The 21,757-nt window shown below is 44.8% G+C and overlaps 1 protein-coding gene across 1 annotated transcript; it reads right to left on the reverse strand.

Annotated features, from left to right (window-relative positions):
- Positions 1–791: 791 nt before the first annotated feature.
- LOC147377384 (tissue alpha-L-fucosidase-like) lies at positions 792–16,952 on the reverse strand. Its single transcript, XM_086328396.1, has 2 exons — positions 15,621–16,952; positions 792–969 (listed from the first exon to the last, which is right to left on the reverse strand). The coding sequence occupies exons 1-2, from the start codon at positions 16,016–16,018 to the stop codon at positions 939–941; spliced, it is 429 nt and encodes a 142-aa protein (XP_086184522.1). The 5' UTR covers positions 16,019–16,952; the 3' UTR covers positions 792–938.
- Positions 16,953–21,757: the final 4,805 nt, after the last annotated feature.

The raw sequence follows: 21,757 nt of genomic DNA on the forward strand, positions 1-21,757 counted from the left end.
GGCGTTAATGGCTCTCAGTGACCACTGACTGAACACTTCAGAAGAGAATTCACTGCCGGGTGAAATCGTGGGCGAGGTGTGTGTGTTAAAGGTACGGTGTGTGCAGAGAACTGAGAGTGGTACACGTTGACCTTACTGTTGGGAGCTATTTGTTGTTGCCGTTCAGTCGCTCAGTCGTGTCCGACTCTTTGTGACCCCATGGACTGCAGCACGCCAGGCCTCCCTGTCCATCACCAACTCCCAGAGCTTACTCAGATTCATGTCCAGTGAGTCGGTGATGCCATCCAACCATCTCCTCTGTTGTCCCCTTCTCCCGCCTTCAATCTTTCCCAGCATCAGGGTCTTTTACAATAAGTCAGTTCTTCGCATCAGGTGGCCAAAGTATTGTAGTTGCAGCTTCAACGTCAGTCCTTCCGATGAACACCCAGGACTGATCTCCTGTAGGATGGAGTGGTTGGATCTCCTTGCAGTCCAAGGGACTCTCAAGAGTCTTTTCCAACACCACAGTTGGAAAACATCAATTCTTTGGTGCTCAGCCTTCTTTATGGTCCAACTCTCAAATCCATACATGACTACTGGAAAAGTAATGTCTCTGGTTTTTAATATGCTGTCTAGGTTTCTCATAGCTTTTCTTCCAAGGAGCAAGCATCTTAATTTTATGGCTGCAGTCACTGTCCGCAGTGATTTTGGAGCCCAAGAAAATAAAGTGTATCGCTGTTTCTATTGTTTCCCCATCTATTTGCCATGAAGTGATGGGACCCGATGCCATGATCTTAGTTTTTTGAATGTTGAGTTTTAAGCCAGTTTTTTCACTCTCCTCTTTCACGTTCATCAAGAGGCTCTTTAATTCCTCTTTGCTTTCTGCCGTAAGGGTGGTGTCATCTGCATATCTGAGGTTATTGATATTTCTCCTGGCAATCTTGATTTCAGCTTGTGCTTCATCTGGCCTGGCATTTTGCATGATGTACTCTGTATATAGGTTAAGTAAAAAGGGATAAGGGACTTTTTGAGTTGTATTATAGAAGAGAAAGGGCTTTCCAGCTGATGTAGTAGTATAAAAAGAATTCGCAGGCCAATGCAGGAGATGCAAGAGATGCGGGTTTGATCCCTGGGTGGGGAAGATCCCCCGAAGGAGGAAATGGCTGGAGTCCCTGGGATGGCAAAGAGTCAGATATGACTGAGTGACTGAACACACACTAGGAAGAGAAAGTCATGAGGCAGGAAGAGCATTGTCACAGCCCTGGCAAAAATGAAGGAGCCGAAGGAAGATGGGAGAAAGCGTTATCAGGGGAGAGGTGGGAGGAAAGTGGACACTGAAAGAAGAACAGGTCGCCCCATCTCTGCCCTTATAATGCTTCCTCCCATCATCCTTCTGCCCCTCGTCTCTGCCAGCGCTGTGACAATGTTCTTCCACGTGGTATTCCTGCCTCCTGACTTTCTCTTCTATGTGTGTGTTCAGTTGCTCAGTCGTGTCCGACTCTGCAATCCCACAGGTGTGACTATTTTGCCTAATATTTGTCTAGTATGTATTGAAGGGCCTTCCCTGGTGGCTCAGATGGTAAAGAGTCTGCCTGCAATGCGGGAGACTGGCATTCGATTCCGGGGTGGGGGAGGTCTCCTGGAGCAGGAAATGGCAACCCTCTTTAGTATTCTTGCCTGGAAAATCCCATGTATGGAGGAGACTGGTGGGGTACAGTCCATGGGGTCGCAAAGAGCCGAACACGACTGAGCGACTAACACACCCGCACATGTCTTGAACTTGCTTTGGGACTTTTGAGGCTATTCAAAGAGCTTGACATCTACTTAGAAAAACAAGACCTATGCACAGGCGGAATCAAAGGAATATTTTTAGAGTAACAGAGTGAGAAAATTGAGAGCCTCAGGCCTAAGCGGTGCCTCTGTGAACCTTGTCTGACCAGAAGGTCACTAGATTCTACAACTGGTAGATGCTGTGCATGTTCAGGTAGGCAGTGAGGTCATGAGGTGTGCGAAGTCTGATGACCACCCCACTGCACACTTGGTACCTCCGTATCAGTGAGAGAACTGCTTCAGGTTGGAGTTGGAAGGAATTCTGGAGATCTTTGACACCATCCTGTTATTTTCTCTTCTTCCCATTTTATGGAAGAGGAAACTGAGACCCAGAGAGGGGATTGGAGTTGTCCAAGATCATACAACTAGTTTGGATCAGCAGTGGGACCAGAACCCAGGTCTGCAGATGCAGAACTTGTGTCTCTCAAATGCTGCTTCTCTCTTGTACCCCAGGAGGTGCAAGAGAGCCTGTCAAAGCCTCTGTTGACAGAAGCAAGCACTTCCTCATTCTAGGAGTGATAAACAGAATGGCTGTTGCTTAGTGAACAGCCATTTTATCTTCTGTTACTTCCTTTGCAAGGTTATGTTGTAATATTGTCCACAACAGCAAACCCAGACACTTAAACAAAACAACAACAAAACATTTGTACATGTCTTCTAGTGATCAGTGTGAGTAATGGTCTTTGATGCTACAGAGCTCATCTTGGGGAAGATAAAATAGGACACCATGACCTTTATTCCTCCTTAGCCTCATAGCCAAAACATAAATCTGCAGATGCAGGTGAGAGGCATTGTAACAGTCTGGAAAACCTGGAAGCTGGGAAACCTAGGTTTCTTGCATTAGACACCACCTTCTTGGGTCCCCTTGGGCAGGTCTTGTCCACTGCCTGGGCCCATTTCCTCATCTAAACAATGAGTTCTCAGTGATATCTGGGGTCCCCTTTCTCCCTTGCTCTCCCCCTCCATAAACTCTATTTACTGGGGCTTCCCTGGTGGCTCAAATGGTAAAACATCTGCCTGTAATGTGGGAGACCTGGGTTTGATTCCTGGGTCGGGAAGATCCCCTAGAGAAGGAAATGGCAATCCACTCCAGCACTCTTGCCTGGAAATTCCCATGGACGGAGGAGCCTGATAGGCTACAGTCCATGGGGTCGCAAAGAGTTGGACATGACTGAGCAACTCCACTTTCTTTCTTTCTTTTTACTTAAAGCAGAAATAGGGTGTGATTGTGAAAGGAGAGAGAAAGAAAATGTGGAAGTGCATTTAATTCAATGATTTTTAAACTCTAGCTTTATTCATTAAACAAATATTTACTATCAATTTATGCCAGGCACTTGGGCATTTTTTTGGCTAAAATGAGATAAGAACCCACCAATGAATAAAGAATGGCATGTCCCAAGTTTAAGGAGTCACATTAGTTCAGTTCAGTCACTTAGTCGTGTCCGACTCTTTGCGACCCCATGAATCAGAGCACGCCAGGCCTCTTTGTCCATCACCAACTCCTGGAGTTCACTCAAACTCACGTCCATCGAGTCGGTGATGCCATCCAGCCATTTCATCCTCTGTCATCCCCTTCTCCTCCTGACCCCAATCCCTCCCAGCATCAGGGTCTTTTCCAGTGAGTCAACTCTTTGCATGAGGTAGCCAAAGTATTGGAGTTTCAGCTTCAGCATCAGTCCTTCCGATGAACACCCAGGACTGATCTCCTTAAGGAAGGACTGGTTGGATCTCCTTGCAGTCCAAGGGAGTCTCAAGAGTCTTCTCCAACACCACAATTCAAAGGCATCAATTCTTCCGTGCTCAGCTTTTTTAACAGTCCAACTCTCACATCCATACATGACTACTGGAAAAACCGTAGCCTTGACTAGACAGATGTTTATTGGCAAAGTAATGTCTCTGCTTTTGAATATGCTATCTAGGTTGCTCATAACTTTCCTTCCAAAGAGTAAGCATCTTTTAATATCATGGCTGCATTCACCATCTGCAGTGATTTTGGAGCCTAAAAAAATAAAGTCTGACACTGTTTCCACTGTTTCCCATCTATTTCCCATGAACAGATGCCATGATCTTCGTTTTCTGAATGTTGAGCTTTAAGCCAACTTTTTCACTCTCCACTTTCACTTTCATCAAGAGGCTTTTGAGTTCCTCTTCACTTTTTGCCATAAGGGTGGTGTCATCTGTATATCTGAGGTTATTGATATTTCTCCCAGCAATCCTGATTCCAGCTTGTGCTTCTTCCAGCCCAGCGTTTCTCATGATGTACTCTGCATAGAAGTTAAATAAGCAGGGTGACAATATACAGCCTTGATGTACTTCTTTTCCTATTTGGAACCAGTCTGTTGTTCCACGTCCAGTTCTAACTGTCGCTTCTTGACCTGCATATAGGTTTCTCAAGAGGCAGGTCAGGTGGTCTGGTATTCCTATCTCTTTCAGAATTTTCCACAGTTGATTGTGATCCACACAGTCAAAGGCTTTGGCATAGTCAATAAAGCAGAAATAGATGTTTTTCTGGAACTCTCTTGCTTTTTCCTTGATCCAGAGGATGTTGGCAATTTGATCTCTGGTTCCTCTGCCTTTTCTAAGACCAGCTTGAACATCTGAAGTTCATGGTTCACGTATTGCTGAAGCCTGCCTTGGAGAATTTTGAGCATTACTTTACTAGCGTGTGAGAGGAGTGCAATTGTGGTGTAGTTTGAGCATTCTTTGGCATTGCCTTTCTTTGGGATTGGAATGAAAACTGACCTTTTCCAGTCCTGTGGCCACTGCTGAGTTTTCCAAATTTGCTGGCATATTGAGTGCAGCACATTCACAGCATCATCTTTCAGGATTTGAAATAGCTCAACTAGAATTCCATCACCTCCACTAGCTTTGTTCGTAGTGATGCTTTCTAAGGCCCACTTGACTTCACATTCCAGGATGTCTGGCTCTAGGTGAGTGATCACACCATCGTGATTATCTGGCTCGTGAAGATCATTTTTGTACAGTTCTTCTGTGTATTCTTGCCACCTCTTCTTAATATCTTCTGCTTCTGTTAGGTCCATACCATTTCTGTCCTTTATTGAGCCCATCTTTGCATGAAATGTTCCCTTGGTATCTCTAATTTTCTTGAAGAGATCTCTAGTCTTTCCCATTCTGTTGTTTTCCTCTATTTCTTTGCATTGATCGCTGAGGAAGGCTTTCTTATCTCTCCTTGCTATTCTTTGGAACTCTGTACTCAGATGCTTATATCTTTCCTTTTCTCCTTTGCTTTTTGCTTCTCTTCTTTTCACAGCTATTTGTAAGGCCTCCCTAGACAGCCATTTTGCTTTTTTGCATTTCTTTTCCATGGGGATGGTCTTGATCCCTGTCTCCTGTACAATGTCATGAACCTCCGTCCATAGTTCATGAAGCACTCTATCAGATCTAGTCCCTGAAATCTATTTCTCACTTCCACTGTATAATCATAAGGGATTTGATTTAGGTCATACCTGAATGGTCTAGTGGTTTTCCCTACTTTCTTCAACATAAGTCTGAATTTGGCAATAAGGTGTTCATGATCTGAGCCACAGTCAGCTCCCGGTCTTGTTTTTGCTGACTGTATAGAGCTTATCCATCTTTGGCTGCAAATAATATAATCAATCTGATTTCGGTGTTGACCATATGGTGATGTCTATGTGTAGTCTTCTCTTGTGTTGTTGGAAGAAGGTGTTTGCTACGACCAGTGCACTCTCTTGGCAAAACTCTATTAGCCTTTGCCCTGCTTCATTCCATATTCCAAGGCTAAATTTGCCTATTCAGTTCAGTTCAGTCGCTCAGTCGTGTCCGACTCTTTGCAACCCCATGAATCACAGCACACCAGGCCTCCCAGTCTGCCGGGAGCCAGTGTGAGGAACTCCACCCATGGCAAAGGTCATGAGCAAGGAGGCTCGGCATACGCAAAGGCGGGATCGAGCTTCAGGAGTCCCCCTGGAAATTCTCGAGCACCTACCCCCAAAACCAGAGTCTGCCTACTTTACTGCTTTGTGCTCTCACCTACACCTCTGACTTTATGGGTGGCTGTCCCCCACCACCTCTCTCTGAAAAAGTTAACTTACAGCTCCAGTTAATAAAGTTCCTGGGCGTGACAAGAGTGTTTCAACCTATATACTCCTTTGGAAGTCCTCTAGCCAGCCTGAACAGGTTCTTCCGGCCACATGTGATTGTTCACAGCCTCCCAACCGTGAGAGGCATGAGATGTTCTAAACTGTCTAAATATGGATTCCTTTGAGCAGTTAGAAGATTGATTAGAAATTGTATTGGTGAAGGGTTTTTCACTTGTTGGGCCAATGTTTGCTGCTAAGTTTCCATATCCCTTACCACTGTGTCCCTGGCAGTGTATTGATTAATATAATTGGTGTATAGGAATGTAAGTAGTAGCTTTAATGTTTGTGACCTTGGACCCTTGAGTTAATTCTTTTCTTGTTATAGCCCACCACACCTTTGCCCTATAGGAATGCAACTTTATCTAATGCTTTCAGAGGGTGGTGCCTGACTTTAGAATAATCACCTTTAGAGAAAAACAAGTTTTCTGAAGAAAGGGTCATAAAATGTTAACAGGCCCCCTGGCCAGAAGATGATGTAAATCACCTAAACTTTTGCATATGATATGTTTGAAAGCCTGGCTTCGGTAAGGATCAAGGACTACTGACCTTCCCCCATTATCCTTTATGCACAACTTAAGGTATTAAAAACTAGTTTGGAAAATAAAGTGCGGGCCTTTTTCACCGAAGCTTGGTCTCCCCATGTCATTCTTTCTCTCACCTTCTGGCTGAATTCCCATCTGGAGGCTCGTCAAGCCTACTAATTATGTCTGGGCTTCTAAGATCTGACTGGGGACGCCTTAGTGTCTCCTCTCCTTCGGGAGAATGGGAGGATGCCTGCAGCCTATGTAGGTGACGCAAATTCCTTGTCTTGGAATTTTATTAGCTTTCCATGTAAACCAAGTTATTCAGCCTCTTTTTTTCTTCACTGAATTTCTTCGCTGAGCTATCCTTATTTAACCACTCTTCATATCTTTAATTAACATTTAAATAAGCTATTGTTTCCTGATCGACACCCTCCCTACTTAGAATTCCCTGGATCCACCAGGGCTGGACCCCAGCACCTGTCCCATCACCAACTCCCGGAGTTTGCTCAGACTCACGTCCATCAAGTCAGTGATGCCATCCAGCCATCTCATCCTCTGTCATCCCCTTCTCCTCCTGCCCCCAATTCCTCCCAGCATCAGAGTCTTTTCCAATGTTAACTCTTCGAATGAGGTGGTCAAAGTACTGGAGTTTCAGCTTTAGCATCATTCCTTCCAAAGAAATCCCAGGGCTGATCTCCTTCAGAATGGACTGGTTGGATCTCCTTGCAGTCCAAGGGACTCTCAAGAGTCTTCTCCAACACCACAGTTCAAAAGCATCAATTCTTTGGCACTCAGCCTTCTTCAGAGTCCAACTCCCACATCCATCCATGACCACAGGAAAAACCATAGCCTTGACTAGACGGACCTTTGTTGGCAAAGTAATGTCTCTGCTTTTTAATATGCTATCTAGGTTGGTCATAACTTTCCTTTCAAGGAGTAAGCGTCTTTTAATTTCATGGCTGCAGTCACCATCTGCGGTGGTTTTGGAGCCTAAAAAAATAGTCTGACACTGTTTCCACTGTTTCCCCACCTATTTCCCATGAAGTGATGGGACCAGATGCCATACTGTATGGTAATACAATTATTTGAAAGCAAAGTTTTAAGAAAGTAAGGAAGGATATTATTAATTTTATAGGAAGTATCGCTTACTTTCTGCTTATGTAAGGATTGGCTATTTACTTCCATGCCAATCTTGCGTGTGATGGTCTACAGATGAACACTTAGGCGGTGACTGCAATGATGATGACCCAAAACGTTTCATATAGTTCTTGCCATTCGGTTCTCAGATCTCATGAAGACACTTATACACTTACACAACAGATAGGTTTATTAACTGTATGGCATAAGGATTTACTGTTCATTAAGTGGAAGTGGATCACCATAAAGGTGTTCACGACGAGTACCCTGAGGAGGAAGGGGAGGGGTTGGTCTTGCCATCTCAGGGGTGGCAGAGGTGGAAGAGGAGGAGGAGGTGGACAGGAGGCAGGAGAGGCGGGCATTCAGGGTAACGTTATGGAAATATCTCATATATTTCTGTCTGACTGTTAGAACTCACTTGCCAGTGCAGGAGATGCAAGTTCAATCTCTGGGTCAGGAAGATCCCCTAGAGAAGGAAATGGCAACCCACTCCAGTACTCTTGCCTGGAGAATTCCATGGACAGAGAAGCCTGGGCTACAGTCCATGGGGTTGCAAAAGAGCTGGACACGACTTCATGACAAAACAATGACAAATACGATACCAATCCTTCCACGGTTTGCTTTAGTTTCATATCATGTCATAGAAGGGTCAATATGGTAAAAGAAGTCAAAAGCTGTCCTGAATAATCAGAATCCTTCTGCCAGACTGTCTAATGTCAATGTGTTTTCTGGCACTGCTTCTTCTATGTCTTCTTCCTCATTGTCTGGCACTTGTTCAGAAGCACTTATCTCCATCAAACTGACTTATGTTAGTTCCTCAAGTGTGAGGACACCAGTTCCTGAATTTTTCCAAGATCCCTATCTTGAAACCCTGCACCTCTCTCCTCCTTCTCTCCCCTCCCCACTCCATATCTCTTTCATGATCTCCTTACTTGGCTCTGTTGTAAATCCTGTGAAGACATGCACAACATCTGGACACAGTTTTCTCTGGCAGGAATTTTATTGTTTTGGGCTTGATGGTTTTTTCTATAACAACAATGGCATCTTCAATGGTGTAATCCTTCCAGACTTTCACCATGCTGTCTATATCCGGGTTCTCTTCCATTGTGCTGACAACCCTTTCCATCAAGTACCATGTGTAATGAGCCTTAAAGATTCTTAAAGTCCACCATGGGGATTTCCCTGGTGGTCCAGTGGTTAAGAATCTGCTGTGCAATGCAGGGGATGCAGGTTCTATCCCTAGTCAAGGAACTAAGATCCCACATGCCCTGGAGCAACAAAGCCTGCATGCCACAGCTGGAGAGTCCATCCACTACGACTAAGACCCCATGCAACCAAATCAATCAATCAATCAATACAAAAAGAAAAGATCCTTATGACCCTTAGATCTACAGGTTGAATTAGAGATGTTGTGTTTGGGGTAGACCACTTCAATGTCTTTGCTGTTGAACTCTTGGGGTTCTGGGTGGCCAGGGCATTGTCCAATATTAAAAGAACTTTAAAAGGCAGTTTCTTACTGGCAAGGTACTTTCTGACTTCAGGGACAAAGCACTGATGGAACCAATCCAGAAAAAGGGTTTTCGTTGTCCAGGCCTACTTGTTTTACAACCAAAAGACTGGCAGTTTGTGTCATCTTTTCCCTTCAAGGCTCATTGATTAGTAGGTTTACAGAAAAGGACAGTCTTAATCACAAACCTGATAGCATTTGCACCAAACAGTAGAGTTAGGAAGTCCCTTCCTGACTTAAATCCTGGTGCTTACTTCTCTTCCTCACTAATAAATTTTCTTGGAGGCATTTCTCCTCCATTGGATGGCCCACTTTAATCTGTATTAAAAACTTGTTCAGGGGTTTCCCTGGCGGTAAAGTGGTTAAGACTCTGCACTTCTACTGCAGGGGGCACAGGTTCGATCCCTGGTTGGCCAACTAAGATCTCGCATGCCACCTGGGGCCACCAAAAAACAAAAGGGAAAAAAAAGCAAAAGCTGATAGACAGAAACCCTTTCTCCTCAATGATTTTCTCAGTGGCCTCTGGGAACTCATCTCCTGGTTGGTAGTAACTGCTTCTCCTGTTATCTTGACATTTAAAAAGCCAAACCTCTCGAGAAAATTATCAAACCATCCTTTGTTGGCATTAAATTATCCAGCTTTAGATCCTTCACCCTCCTTTTATGTTGTCATGTGACGACTTCACTTTTTCTTGAATCATTTTAGTGTCTTTATGTATACCTTTCTTATAGCAATCCAGCACGCACATCAAAGCTGCATTTTCAATAAGAGATAAAAAGATATTTTGCAATAAGTGCACGGTTTTTCACACCTTATGGCATAGTTGCAATGACAGCTTTTTTTGTTTTTTGTTTTTTTTTTAACGCTGGATTCATTTATGTTGGAAGGGCAGTGGGCAACTGCAGCTGCAGACCTCAATCTACAATACATATCAAGCAATTCAACTTTTTCTTGTAATGTTAATTTTCTCCGCTTCTTGGGAGCACTTCTGGCATCACTGGGGAGCTCTGTATGGGTGTCATGGTGTTATTCAAGGTTTATGATATTGCACTAAACAAGATGAAAGATACTTGAGGACATGAGAGATGACTTTTTACTGTGATAGGTAATTTATCAGAGGGATGAGTGTTCATGTGAAGATTAGCATCACTTGGTGTTTTAAGTGGACACGACAGTTGAGCTCACCAACAGGACACCAATAGGAGGTGGCTACAAAATTATGACAGAGCTACAGTATGTACTGTGATTAATTTAATGCATTTTATGATTTAATATGGGCTTCCCAGGTGGCGCTATTGGTAAAGAACCCACCTGCCAATGCAGGAAACCTAAGAGACAGAAGAGCCTGGTGGGCTATAGTCCATGGGGTCACAAAGAGTCAGACATGACTGAGTGACTGAGCAGACACACAGAAATGGTAAAATAAACTAGTATCTATATATTTCATGCATTCGTGACATACTCTTTTCTTAATTTTTGATATTTCTGTGAGTTTTTTCAAATTATAACAAATCTCCCAAAATTTTTCCAATATATTTATTGGAAAAAACTTGCATATAAGTGGACCCATGAAGTTCAAACCTGTGTTGTTCAAGGGTCAACTGAACTTGTATGAGTGACTATATTAGTGATATCCAGGGAATTGCTTCAGTCACAACACCCCTTGGGTATTGTTCCAGGAATGAAAGCAAATTTGAGGAAGCCACAGTCCTTAGTTCCCAGACAAACAGGAGACTAGGAAGGAAAGAAGGAAGAAAGGAATAGGTAAGGGAAAATATGTATGCACTGGCTCTCCAGTTCTTGAGCTCTTCTGTGTATTAATGTTAAGCATTAAAAAACAAACAAACAAAAAAACAAGCCTTTGCCCTAAAGGAGAAAGAAATCTCCACAAAAAGAGCAGATGACAGAAAAATAAGATGTTTATAAAGCCCATATCAATTTACAGAGATGACAAAAGGCAAAAGAAAAAGGGGAGAAAAGGCAAGTGTTGAAATAACAACCAAATCACTCAACATTTCATTTACTTTTAAGGCAGAAAAACAGTTGGTGCCCAACGTGATAATTTAATCCCCGGCTGATGTGGGGAGCTCAGGATTTTAAGGGCTAGACAGTATTTCAGGCTCTGTGGACCACAGTCCTCTCTGTGCTATATTCTTCTTCTACTTTTTAAAAACAGGTTTTTGAAAATGTAAAAATCCTGCTCAAGAAACTTACAAAAAAACCGGCAGAGGACCGATCCCTCTGGTCATGGTTACAGACCTCTGGTGTGCTGGAAAGAACCTTCATCTTAGTGTCATGGGATCTGGAGTCTAGGACATTAGTTCCCTTCCTCTATCTGGGCCAGTCATCTTGTCCACAGTAAGGGCGCTTGTCCTGGACAAAGGACTGTCTCCCAGATTTTAACTTCTTCATTTGAAAATTATGGATTTCTAAGGCTTCTGAAGGACAGTGAACTCCTCCTCTGCCGGGAGAAATATCAATAACCTCAGATATACAGATGACACCACCCTTATGGCAGAAAGAGAAGAAGTACTAAAAAGCCTCTTGATGAAAGTGAAAGTGGAGAGTGAAAAAGTTGGCTTAAAGCTCAACATTCAGAAAACGAAGATCATGGCATCCGGTCCCATCACTTCATGGGAAATAGATGGGGAAACAGTGGAAAGAGTGTCAGACTTTATTTTTCTGGGCTCCAAAATCACTGCAGATGGTGACTGCAGCCATGAAATTAAAAAACGCTTACTCCTTGGAAGGAAAGTTATGACCAACCTAGATAGCATATTCAAAAGCAGAGACATTACTTGGCCAACAAAGGTTCGTCTAGTCAAGGCTATGGTTTTTCCTGTGGTCAGGTATGGATGTGAGAGTTGGACTGTGAAGAAGGCTGAGTGCCAAAGACTTGATTCTTTTGAACTGTGGTGTTGGAGAAGACTCTTGAGAGTCCCTGGACTGCAAGGAGATCCAACCAGTCCATTCTGAAGGAGATCAGCCCTGGGATTTCTTTGGAAGGACTGATGCTAAAGCTGAAACTCCAGTACTTTGGCCACCTCATGCGAAGAGTTGACTCATTGGAAAAGACTCTGATGCTGGGAGGGATTGGGGGCAAGAGGAGAAGGAGAAGACAGAAGATGAGATGGCTGGATGGCATCATTGACTCGATGGACGTGAGTCTGGGTGAACTCCAGAAGCTGGTGATGGACAGGGAGGCCTGGCGTGCTGCGATTCATGGGGTTGCAAAGAGTCAGACACAACTGAGCGACTGATCTGATCCGATATTCCCATGCCTTTAATTGCAACACTAAATATCAGTTGTAATTTCTCTTTAGTACATGAGGACTTAAAGTCCAAGAAAAACTGAAAGCTGGAAGGCATCTGAAACAAGACAATGGTGGAAGACTGCCCTAAGCCAGAGGCTAGAAAACCTACCTGCCTTCATTCTTCAGTTCAGCTCAGTCGTGTCCGACTCTTTGTGACCCCAAGAATCGCAGCACACCAGGCCTCCTTGTCCATCACCAACTTTTGGAGTTCACTCAAACTCATGTCCATTGAGTCAGTGAAGCCATCCAGTGATCTCATCCTCTGTCGTCCCCTTCTCCTCCTGACCCCAATCCCTCCCAGCATCAGGATCTTTTCCAGTGAGTCAACTCTTCGCATAAGGTGACGAAAGTATTGGAGTTTCAGCTTCAGCATCAGTCCTTCTGATGAACACCCAGGACTGATCTCCTTTAGGAAGGACGGGCTGCATCTCCTTGCAGTCCAAGGGACTCTCAAGACTCTCAAGAGTCTTCTCCAACACCACAGTTCAAAAGCATCAATTCTTCAGTGCTCAGCTTTCTTCACAGTCCAACTCTCACATCCATACATAACCACAGGAAAAACCATAGCCTTGACTAGACGGACCTTTATTGGCAAAGTAATATCTCTGCTTTTGAATATGCTACCTAGGTTGCTCATAACTTTCCTTCCAAGGAGTAAGCGTCTTTTAATTTCATGGCTGCAGTCACCATCTGCAGTGATTTTGGAGCCCAGAAAAATAAAGTCTGACACTGTTTCCACTGTTTCCCCATCTATTTCCTGTGAAGTGATGGGACCGGATGCCATGATCTTCATTTTCTGAATGTTGAGCTTTAAGCCAACTTTTTCACTCTCCACTTTCACTTTCATCAAGAGGCTTTTTAGTACTTCTTCTCTTTCTGCCATAAGGGTGGTGTCATCTGTATATCTGAGGTTATTGATATTTCTCCCAGCAATCCTGATTCCAGCTTGTGCTTCTTCCAGCCCAGCGTTTCTCATGATGTACTCTGCATAGAAGTTAAATAAGCAGGGTGACAATATACAGCCTTGATGTACTTCTTTTCCTATTTGGAACCAGTCTGTTGTTCCACGTCCAGTTCTAACTGTCGCTTCTTGACCTGCATATAGGTTTCTCAAGAGGCAGGTCAGGTGGTCTGGTATTCCTATCTCTTTCAGAATTTTCCACAGTTGATTGTGATCCACACAGTCAAAGGCTTTGGCATAGTCAATAAAGCAGAAATAGATGTTTTTCTGGAACTCTCTTGCTTTTTCCTTGATCCAGAGGATGTTGGCAATTTGATCTCTGGTTCCTCTGCCTTTTCTAAGACCAGCTTGAACATCTGAAGTTCATGGTTCACGTATTGCTGAAGCCTGCCTTGGAGAATTTTGAGCATTACTTTACTAGCGTGTGAGAGGAGTGCAATTGTGGTGTAGTTTGAGCATTCTTTGGCATTGCCTTTCTTTGGGATTGGAATGAAAACTGACCTTTTCCAGTCCTGTGGCCACTGCTGAGTTTTCCAAATTTGCTGGCATATTGAGTGCAGCACATTCACAGCATCATCTTTCAGGATTTGAAATAGCTCAACTAGAATTCCATCACCTCCACTAGCTTTGTTCGTAGTGATGCTTTCTAAGGCCCACTTGACTTCACATTCCAGGATGTCTGGCTCTAGGTGATTGATCACACCATCGTGATTATCTGGCTCGTGAAGAACTTTTTTGTACAGTTTTTCTGTGTATTCTTGCCACCTCTTCTTAATATCTTCTGCTTCTGTTAGGTCCATACCATTTCTGTCCTTTATTGAGCCCATCTTTGCATGAAATGTTCCCTTGGTATCTCTAATTTTCTTGAAGAGATCTCTAGTCTTTCCCATTCTGTTGTTTTCCTCTATTTCTTTGCATTGATCGCTGAGGAAGGCTTTCTTATCTCTCCTTGCTATTCTTTGGAACTCTGTACTCAGATGCTTATATCTTTCCTTTTCTCCTTTGCTTTTTGCTTCTCTTCTTTTCACAGCTATTTGTAAGGCCTTCCCAGATAGCTATTTTGCTTTTTTGCATTTCTTTTCCATGGGGATGGTCTTGATCCCTGTCTCTTGTACAATGTCATGAACCTCCGTCCATAGTTCATGAAGCACTCTATCAGATCTAGTCCCTGAAATCTATTTCTCACTTCCACTGTATAATCATAAGGGATTTGATTTAGGTCATACCTGAATGGTCTAGTGGTTTTTCCCACTCTCTTCAATTTAAGTCTGAATTTGGCAATAAGGAGTTCATGATCTGAGCCACAGTCAGCTCCCGGTCTTGTTTTTGCTGACTGTATAGAGCTTCTCCATCTTTGGCTGCAAAGAATATAATCAATCTGATTTCGGTGTTGACCATCTGGTGATGTCCATGTGTTGAGTCTTCTCTTACTCTCATCCAAACCACTGCTCGCTCAGCCACCAAGCTCATCCTTGAAGCTGAGGGTCACCATTCCTTGACTTAATACCTGCAACATCCTGCCTTCAAGGATGACTCCTTCAGGACCGGCCCCAGCCTTCAACAGACTTGGGAGTCCTTGCCTCCTCCCATCCAAGCTTTACATTTTCAGTTCTCTGAACCATTCACATGCAAGCTGCAACAGTGCTCAAAACAATTTCATAAGCACTCTCTACATGCAAGGCATTGAGCAGAGCAGATGACACAGAGTCTATATTGTTGCCCAAATACACTGGGCATCAGAACTTCCTTCCCTCTGGGACATATTAAAGCTGAAAGGAAGTACACAATTCCAGGGTACAGCCATGGAAGGAGGCGGTAGGGAGGTAAAAGGCCTTGTTCAAGTTCACAGTTGAACTAGGATCAGACTCCCGACCTTTCGTTAAAATCCTGGAACCTTGATTGTCTTGCTAACCCGCAGGGGACTGACTTTAGGCATCACTTAGCTCAATCCTCCCCATATTCAGGTCTTTCCAAGTCCACCAAGGGCTTTCCAAGGCCACCACCAACCTGAAACCTTTATTTCCTTCTAATTCTCAAGCTTAAGATCTGGCGTGACACATACAATTCTGCATCCTTCGGGAGGCAAAACAGAGTACCCCCGACATCTGAGGTCACAGGGACACCTGTGTGATCCGGCAAATCTCCTCGCCTCCTCCCCGCCCCCACCCCGCCCGATTCCCACCAGCTTAAGGCCCTCCCGGCGCTCAAGGGTCAGCCCTCGCCCGCTCCCGCGGCGGCGTCACTCACTTGGCCCCAGCGGCCTTGAAGAGGTCAGCCCAGCTGTCGGGGTTGAAGAAGCGCGCCGTGAACCTTGGCCCGAAGTCGGCGTAGCTGAAATCCGGCGGGTAGTTCTCTTTCATGAAGCTCTCGTACTGTGGCAGCTTCTCGCCCTGCCAGTGCCACCAGAACCACTCGCTGCCCCAGGCGGGCACCGAGAACACGCCCCAGTGCACGAACACCCCGAATTTGGCTTCATCGAACCAGGCCGGCAGCGGCCGGGAGTCCAGACTAGGCCAGTCCGGGGTATAGCGCGGAGGGTCGGTGCAGTGCCGAGGGTCTGTGCAGGGAGGGAGCCGCACCGCTCCGAGCACCAGCACCAGCTGCAGCAAAAGCAGCAGCCTGGCGCCGACCACCCACGACCTCATCACGGGATGCGGCAGGCACAGCCGCCTCGGTGCCTCGCCGCCCTCCTCTTAACGCGCAGGTGCGGGGCGAGCGGCCACGCCCACCATAGCTCCTGATTGGCTCGGAAGGGAAAAGGGGGTGGGGAAACCCGGGCTGCTTGGCTACCGGGAGTCTTTCCTCCCGGTGGGCGGGCCGTCCCTGTCACCGCTCTGGCGCTCAAGGGCAGAAAGAGGCAGGGAGGCGTTAATGGCTCTCAGTGACCACTGACTGAACACTTCAGAAGAGAATTCACTGCCGGGTGAAATCGTGGGCGAGGTGTGTGTGTTAAAGGTACGGTGTGTGCAGAGAACTGAGAGTGGTACACGTTGACCTTACTGTTGGGAGCTATTTGTTGTTGCCGTTCAGTCGCTCAGTCGTGTCCGACTCTTTGTGACCCCATGGACTGCAGCACGCCAGGCCTCCCTGTCCATCACCAACTCCCAGAGCTTACTCAGATTCATGTCCAGTGAGTCGGTGATGCCATCCAACCATCTCCTCTGTTGTCCCCTTCTCCCGCCTTCAATCTTTCCCAGCATCAGGGTCTTTTACAATAAGTCAGTTCTTCGCATCAGGTGGCCAAAGTATTGTAGTTGCAGCTTCAACGTCAGTCCTTCCGATGAACACCCAGGACTGATCTCCTGTAGGATGGAGTGGTTGGATCTCCTTGCAGTCCAAGGGACTCTCAAGAGTCTTTTCCAACACCACAGTTGGAAAACATCAATTCTTTGGTGCTCAGCCTTCTTTATGGTCCAACTCTCAAATCCATACATGACTACTGGAAAAGTAATGTCTCTGGTTTTTAATATGCTGTCTAGGTTTCTCATAGCTTTTCTTCCAAGGAGCAAGCATCTTAATTTTATGGCTGCAGTCACTGTCCGCAGTGATTTTGGAGCCCAAGAAAATAAAGTGTATCGCTGTTTCTATTGTTTCCCCATCTATTTGCCATGAAGTGATGGGACCCGATGCCATGATCTTAGTTTTTTGAATGTTGAGTTTTAAGCCAGTTTTTTCACTCTCCTCTTTCACGTTCATCAAGAGGCTCTTTAATTCCTCTTTGCTTTCTGCCGTAAGGGTGGTGTCATCTGCATATCTGAGGTTATTGATATTTCTCCTGGCAATCTTGATTTCAGCTTGTGCTTCATCTGGCCTGGCATTTTGCATGATGTACTCTGTATATAGGTTAAGTAAAAAGGGATAAGGGACTTTTTGAGTTGTATTATAGAAGAGAAAGGGCTTTCCAGCTGATGTAGTAGTATAAAAAGAATTCGCAGGCCAATGCAGGAGATGCAAGAGATGCGGGTTTGATCCCTGGGTGGGGAAGATCCCCCGAAGGAGGAAATGGCTGGAGTCCCTGGGATGGCAAAGAGTCAGATATGACTGAGTGACTGAACACACACTAGGAAGAGAAAGTCATGAGGCAGGAAGAGCATTGTCACAGCCCTGGCAAAAATGAAGGAGCCGAAGGAAGATGGGAGAAAGCGTTATCAGGGGAGAGGTGGGAGGAAAGTGGACACTGAAAGAAGAACAGGTCGCCCCATCTCTGCCCTTATAATGCTTCCTCCCATCATCCTTCTGCCCCTCGTCTCTGCCAGCGCTGTGACAATGTTCTTCCACGTGGTATTCCTGCCTCCTGACTTTCTCTTCTATGTGTGTGTTCAGTTGCTCAGTCGTGTCCGACTCTGCAATCCCACAGGTGTGACTATTTTGCCTAATATTTGTCTAGTATGTATTGAAGGGCCTTCCCTGGTGGCTCAGATGGTAAAGAGTCTGCCTGCAATGCGGGAGACTGGCATTCGATTCCGGGGTGGGGGAGGTCTCCTGGAGCAGGAAATGGCAACCCTCTTTAGTATTCTTGCCTGGAAAATCCCATGTATGGAGGAGACTGGTGGGGTACAGTCCATGGGGTCGCAAAGAGCCGAACACGACTGAGCGACTAACACACCCGCACATGTCTTGAACTTGCTTTGGGACTTTTGAGGCTATTCAAAGAGCTTGACATCTACTTAGAAAAACAAGACCTATGCACAGGCGGAATCAAAGGAATATTTTTAGAGTAACAGAGTGAGAAAATTGAGAGCCTCAGGCCTAAGCGGTGCCTCTGTGAACCTTGTCTGACCAGAAGGTCACTAGATTCTACAACTGGTAGATGCTGTGCATGTTCAGGTAGGCAGTGAGGTCATGAGGTGTGCGAAGTCTGATGACCACCCCACTGCACACTTGGTACCTCCGTATCAGTGAGAGAACTGCTTCAGGTTGGAGTTGGAAGGAATTCTGGAGATCTTTGACACCATCCTGTTATTTTCTCTTCTTCCCATTTTATGGAAGAGGAAACTGAGACCCAGAGAGGGGATTGGAGTTGTCCAAGATCATACAACTAGTTTGGATCAGCAGTGGGACCAGAACCCAGGTCTGCAGATGCAGAACTTGTGTCTCTCAAATGCTGCTTCTCTCTTGTACCCCAGGAGGTGCAAGAGAGCCTGTCAAAGCCTCTGTTGACAGAAGCAAGCACTTCCTCATTCTAGGAGTGATAAACAGAATGGCTGTTGCTTAGTGAACAGCCATTTTATCTTCTGTTACTTCCTTTGCAAGGTTATGTTGTAATATTGTCCACAACAGCAAACCCAGACACTTAAACAAAACAACAACAAAACATTTGTACATGTCTTCTAGTGATCAGTGTGAGTAATGGTCTTTGATGCTACAGAGCTCATCTTGGGGAAGATAAAATAGGACACCATGACCTTTATTCCTCCTTAGCCTCATAGCCAAAACATAAATCTGCAGATGCAGGTGAGAGGCATTGTAACAGTCTGGAAAACCTGGAAGCTGGGAAACCTAGGTTTCTTGCATTAGACACCACCTTCTTGGGTCCCCTTGGGCAGGTCTTGTCCACTGCCTGGGCCCATTTCCTCATCTAAACAATGAGTTCTCAGTGATATCTGGGGTCCCCTTTCTCCCTTGCTCTCCCCCTCCATAAACTCTATTTACTGGGGCTTCCCTGGTGGCTCAAATGGTAAAACATCTGCCTGTAATGTGGGAGACCTGGGTTTGATTCCTGGGTCGGGAAGATCCCCTAGAGAAGGAAATGGCAATCCACTCCAGCACTCTTGCCTGGAAATTCCCATGGACGGAGGAGCCTGATAGGCTACAGTCCATGGGGTCGCAAAGAGTTGGACATGACTGAGCAACTCCACTTTCTTTCTTTCTTTTTACTTAAAGCAGAAATAGGGTGTGATTGTGAAAGGAGAGAGAAAGAAAATGTGGAAGTGCATTTAATTCAATGATTTTTAAACTCTAGCTTTATTCATTAAACAAATATTTACTATCAATTTATGCCAGGCACTTGGGCATTTTTTTGGCTAAAATGAGATAAGAACCCACCAATGAATAAAGAATGGCATGTCCCAAGTTTAAGGAGTCACATTAGTTCAGTTCAGTCACTTAGTCGTGTCCGACTCTTTGCGACCCCATGAATCAGAGCACGCCAGGCCTCTTTGTCCATCACCAACTCCTGGAGTTCACTCAAACTCACGTCCATCGAGTCGGTGATGCCATCCAGCCATTTCATCCTCTGTCATCCCCTTCTCCTCCTGACCCCAATCCCTCCCAGCATCAGGGTCTTTTCCAGTGAGTCAACTCTTTGCATGAGGTAGCCAAAGTATTGGAGTTTCAGCTTCAGCATCAGTCCTTCCGATGAACACCCAGGACTGATCTCCTTAAGGAAGGACTGGTTGGATCTCCTTGCAGTCCAAGGGAGTCTCAAGAGTCTTCTCCAACACCACAATTCAAAGGCATCAATTCTTCCGTGCTCAGCTTTTTTAACAGTCCAACTCTCACATCCATACATGACTACTGGAAAAACCGTAGCCTTGACTAGACAGATGTTTATTGGCAAAGTAATGTCTCTGCTTTTGAATATGCTATCTAGGTTGCTCATAACTTTCCTTCCAAAGAGTAAGCATCTTTTAATATCATGGCTGCATTCACCATCTGCAGTGATTTTGGAGCCTAAAAAAATAAAGTCTGACACTGTTTCCACTGTTTCCCATCTATTTCCCATGAACAGATGCCATGATCTTCGTTTTCTGAATGTTGAGCTTTAAGCCAACTTTTTCACTCTCCACTTTCACTTTCATCAAGAGGCTTTTGAGTTCCTCTTCACTTTTTGCCATAAGGGTGGTGTCATCTGTATATCTGAGGTTATTGATATTTCTCCCAGCAATCCTGATTCCAGCTTGTGCTTCTTCCAGCCCAGCGTTTCTCATGATGTACTCTGCATAGAAGTTAAATAAGCAGGGTGACAATATACAGCCTTGATGTACTTCTTTTCCTATTTGGAACCAGTCTGTTGTTCCACGTCCAGTTCTAACTGTCGCTTCTTGACCTGCATATAGGTTTCTCAAGAGGCAGGTCAGGTGGTCTGGTATTCCTATCTCTTTCAGAATTTTCCACAGTTGATTGTGATCCACACAGTCAAAGGCTTTGGCATAGTCAATAAAGCAGAAATAGATGTTTTTCTGGAACTCTCTTGCTTTTTCCTTGATCCAGAGGATGTTGGCAATTTGATCTCTGGTTCCTCTGCCTTTTCTAAGACCAGCTTGAACATCTGAAGTTCATGGTTCACGTATTGCTGAAGCCTGCCTTGGAGAATTTTGAGCATTACTTTACTAGCGTGTGAGAGGAGTGCAATTGTGGTGTAGTTTGAGCATTCTTTGGCATTGCCTTTCTTTGGGATTGGAATGAAAACTGACCTTTTCCAGTCCTGTGGCCACTGCTGAGTTTTCCAAATTTGCTGGCATATTGAGTGCAGCACATTCACAGCATCATCTTTCAGGATTTGAAATAGCTCAACTAGAATTCCATCACCTCCACTAGCTTTGTTCGTAGTGATGCTTTCTAAGGCCCACTTGACTTCACATTCCAGGATGTCTGGCTCTAGGTGAGTGATCACACCATCGTGATTATCTGGCTCGTGAAGATCATTTTTGTACAGTTCTTCTGTGTATTCTTGCCACCTCTTCTTAATATCTTCTGCTTCTGTTAGGTCCATACCATTTCTGTCCTTTATTGAGCCCATCTTTGCATGAAATGTTCCCTTGGTATCTCTAATTTTCTTGAAGAGATCTCTAGTCTTTCCCATTCTGTTGTTTTCCTCTATTTCTTTGCATTGATCGCTGAGGAAGGCTTTCTTATCTCTCCTTGCTATTCTTTGGAACTCTGTACTCAGATGCTTATATCTTTCCTTTTCTCCTTTGCTTTTTGCTTCTCTTCTTTTCACAGCTATTTGTAAGGCCTCCCTAGACAGCCATTTTGCTTTTTTGCATTTCTTTTCCATGGGGATGGTCTTGATCCCTGTCTCCTGTACAATGTCATGAACCTCCGTCCATAGTTCATGAAGCACTCTATCAGATCTAGTCCCTGAAATCTATTTCTCACTTCCACTGTATAATCATAAGGGATTTGATTTAGGTCATACCTGAATGGTCTAGTGGTTTTCCCTACTTTCTTCAACATAAGTCTGAATTTGGCAATAAGGTGTTCATGATCTGAGCCACAGTCAGCTCCCGGTCTTGTTTTTGCTGACTGTATAGAGCTTATCCATCTTTGGCTGCAAATAATATAATCAATCTGATTTCGGTGTTGACCATATGGTGATGTCTATGTGTAGTCTTCTCTTGTGTTGTTGGAAGAAGGTGTTTGCTACGACCAGTGCACTCTCT

Source organism: Bos grunniens, chromosome 2 (genome assembly GCF_055505025.1).
Source record: "Bos grunniens cultivar Pamir isolate PY7600 chromosome 2, Bosgru_T2T1.0, whole genome shotgun sequence".
Lineage (NCBI taxonomy): Eukaryota > Metazoa > Chordata > Mammalia > Artiodactyla > Bovidae > Bos > Bos grunniens.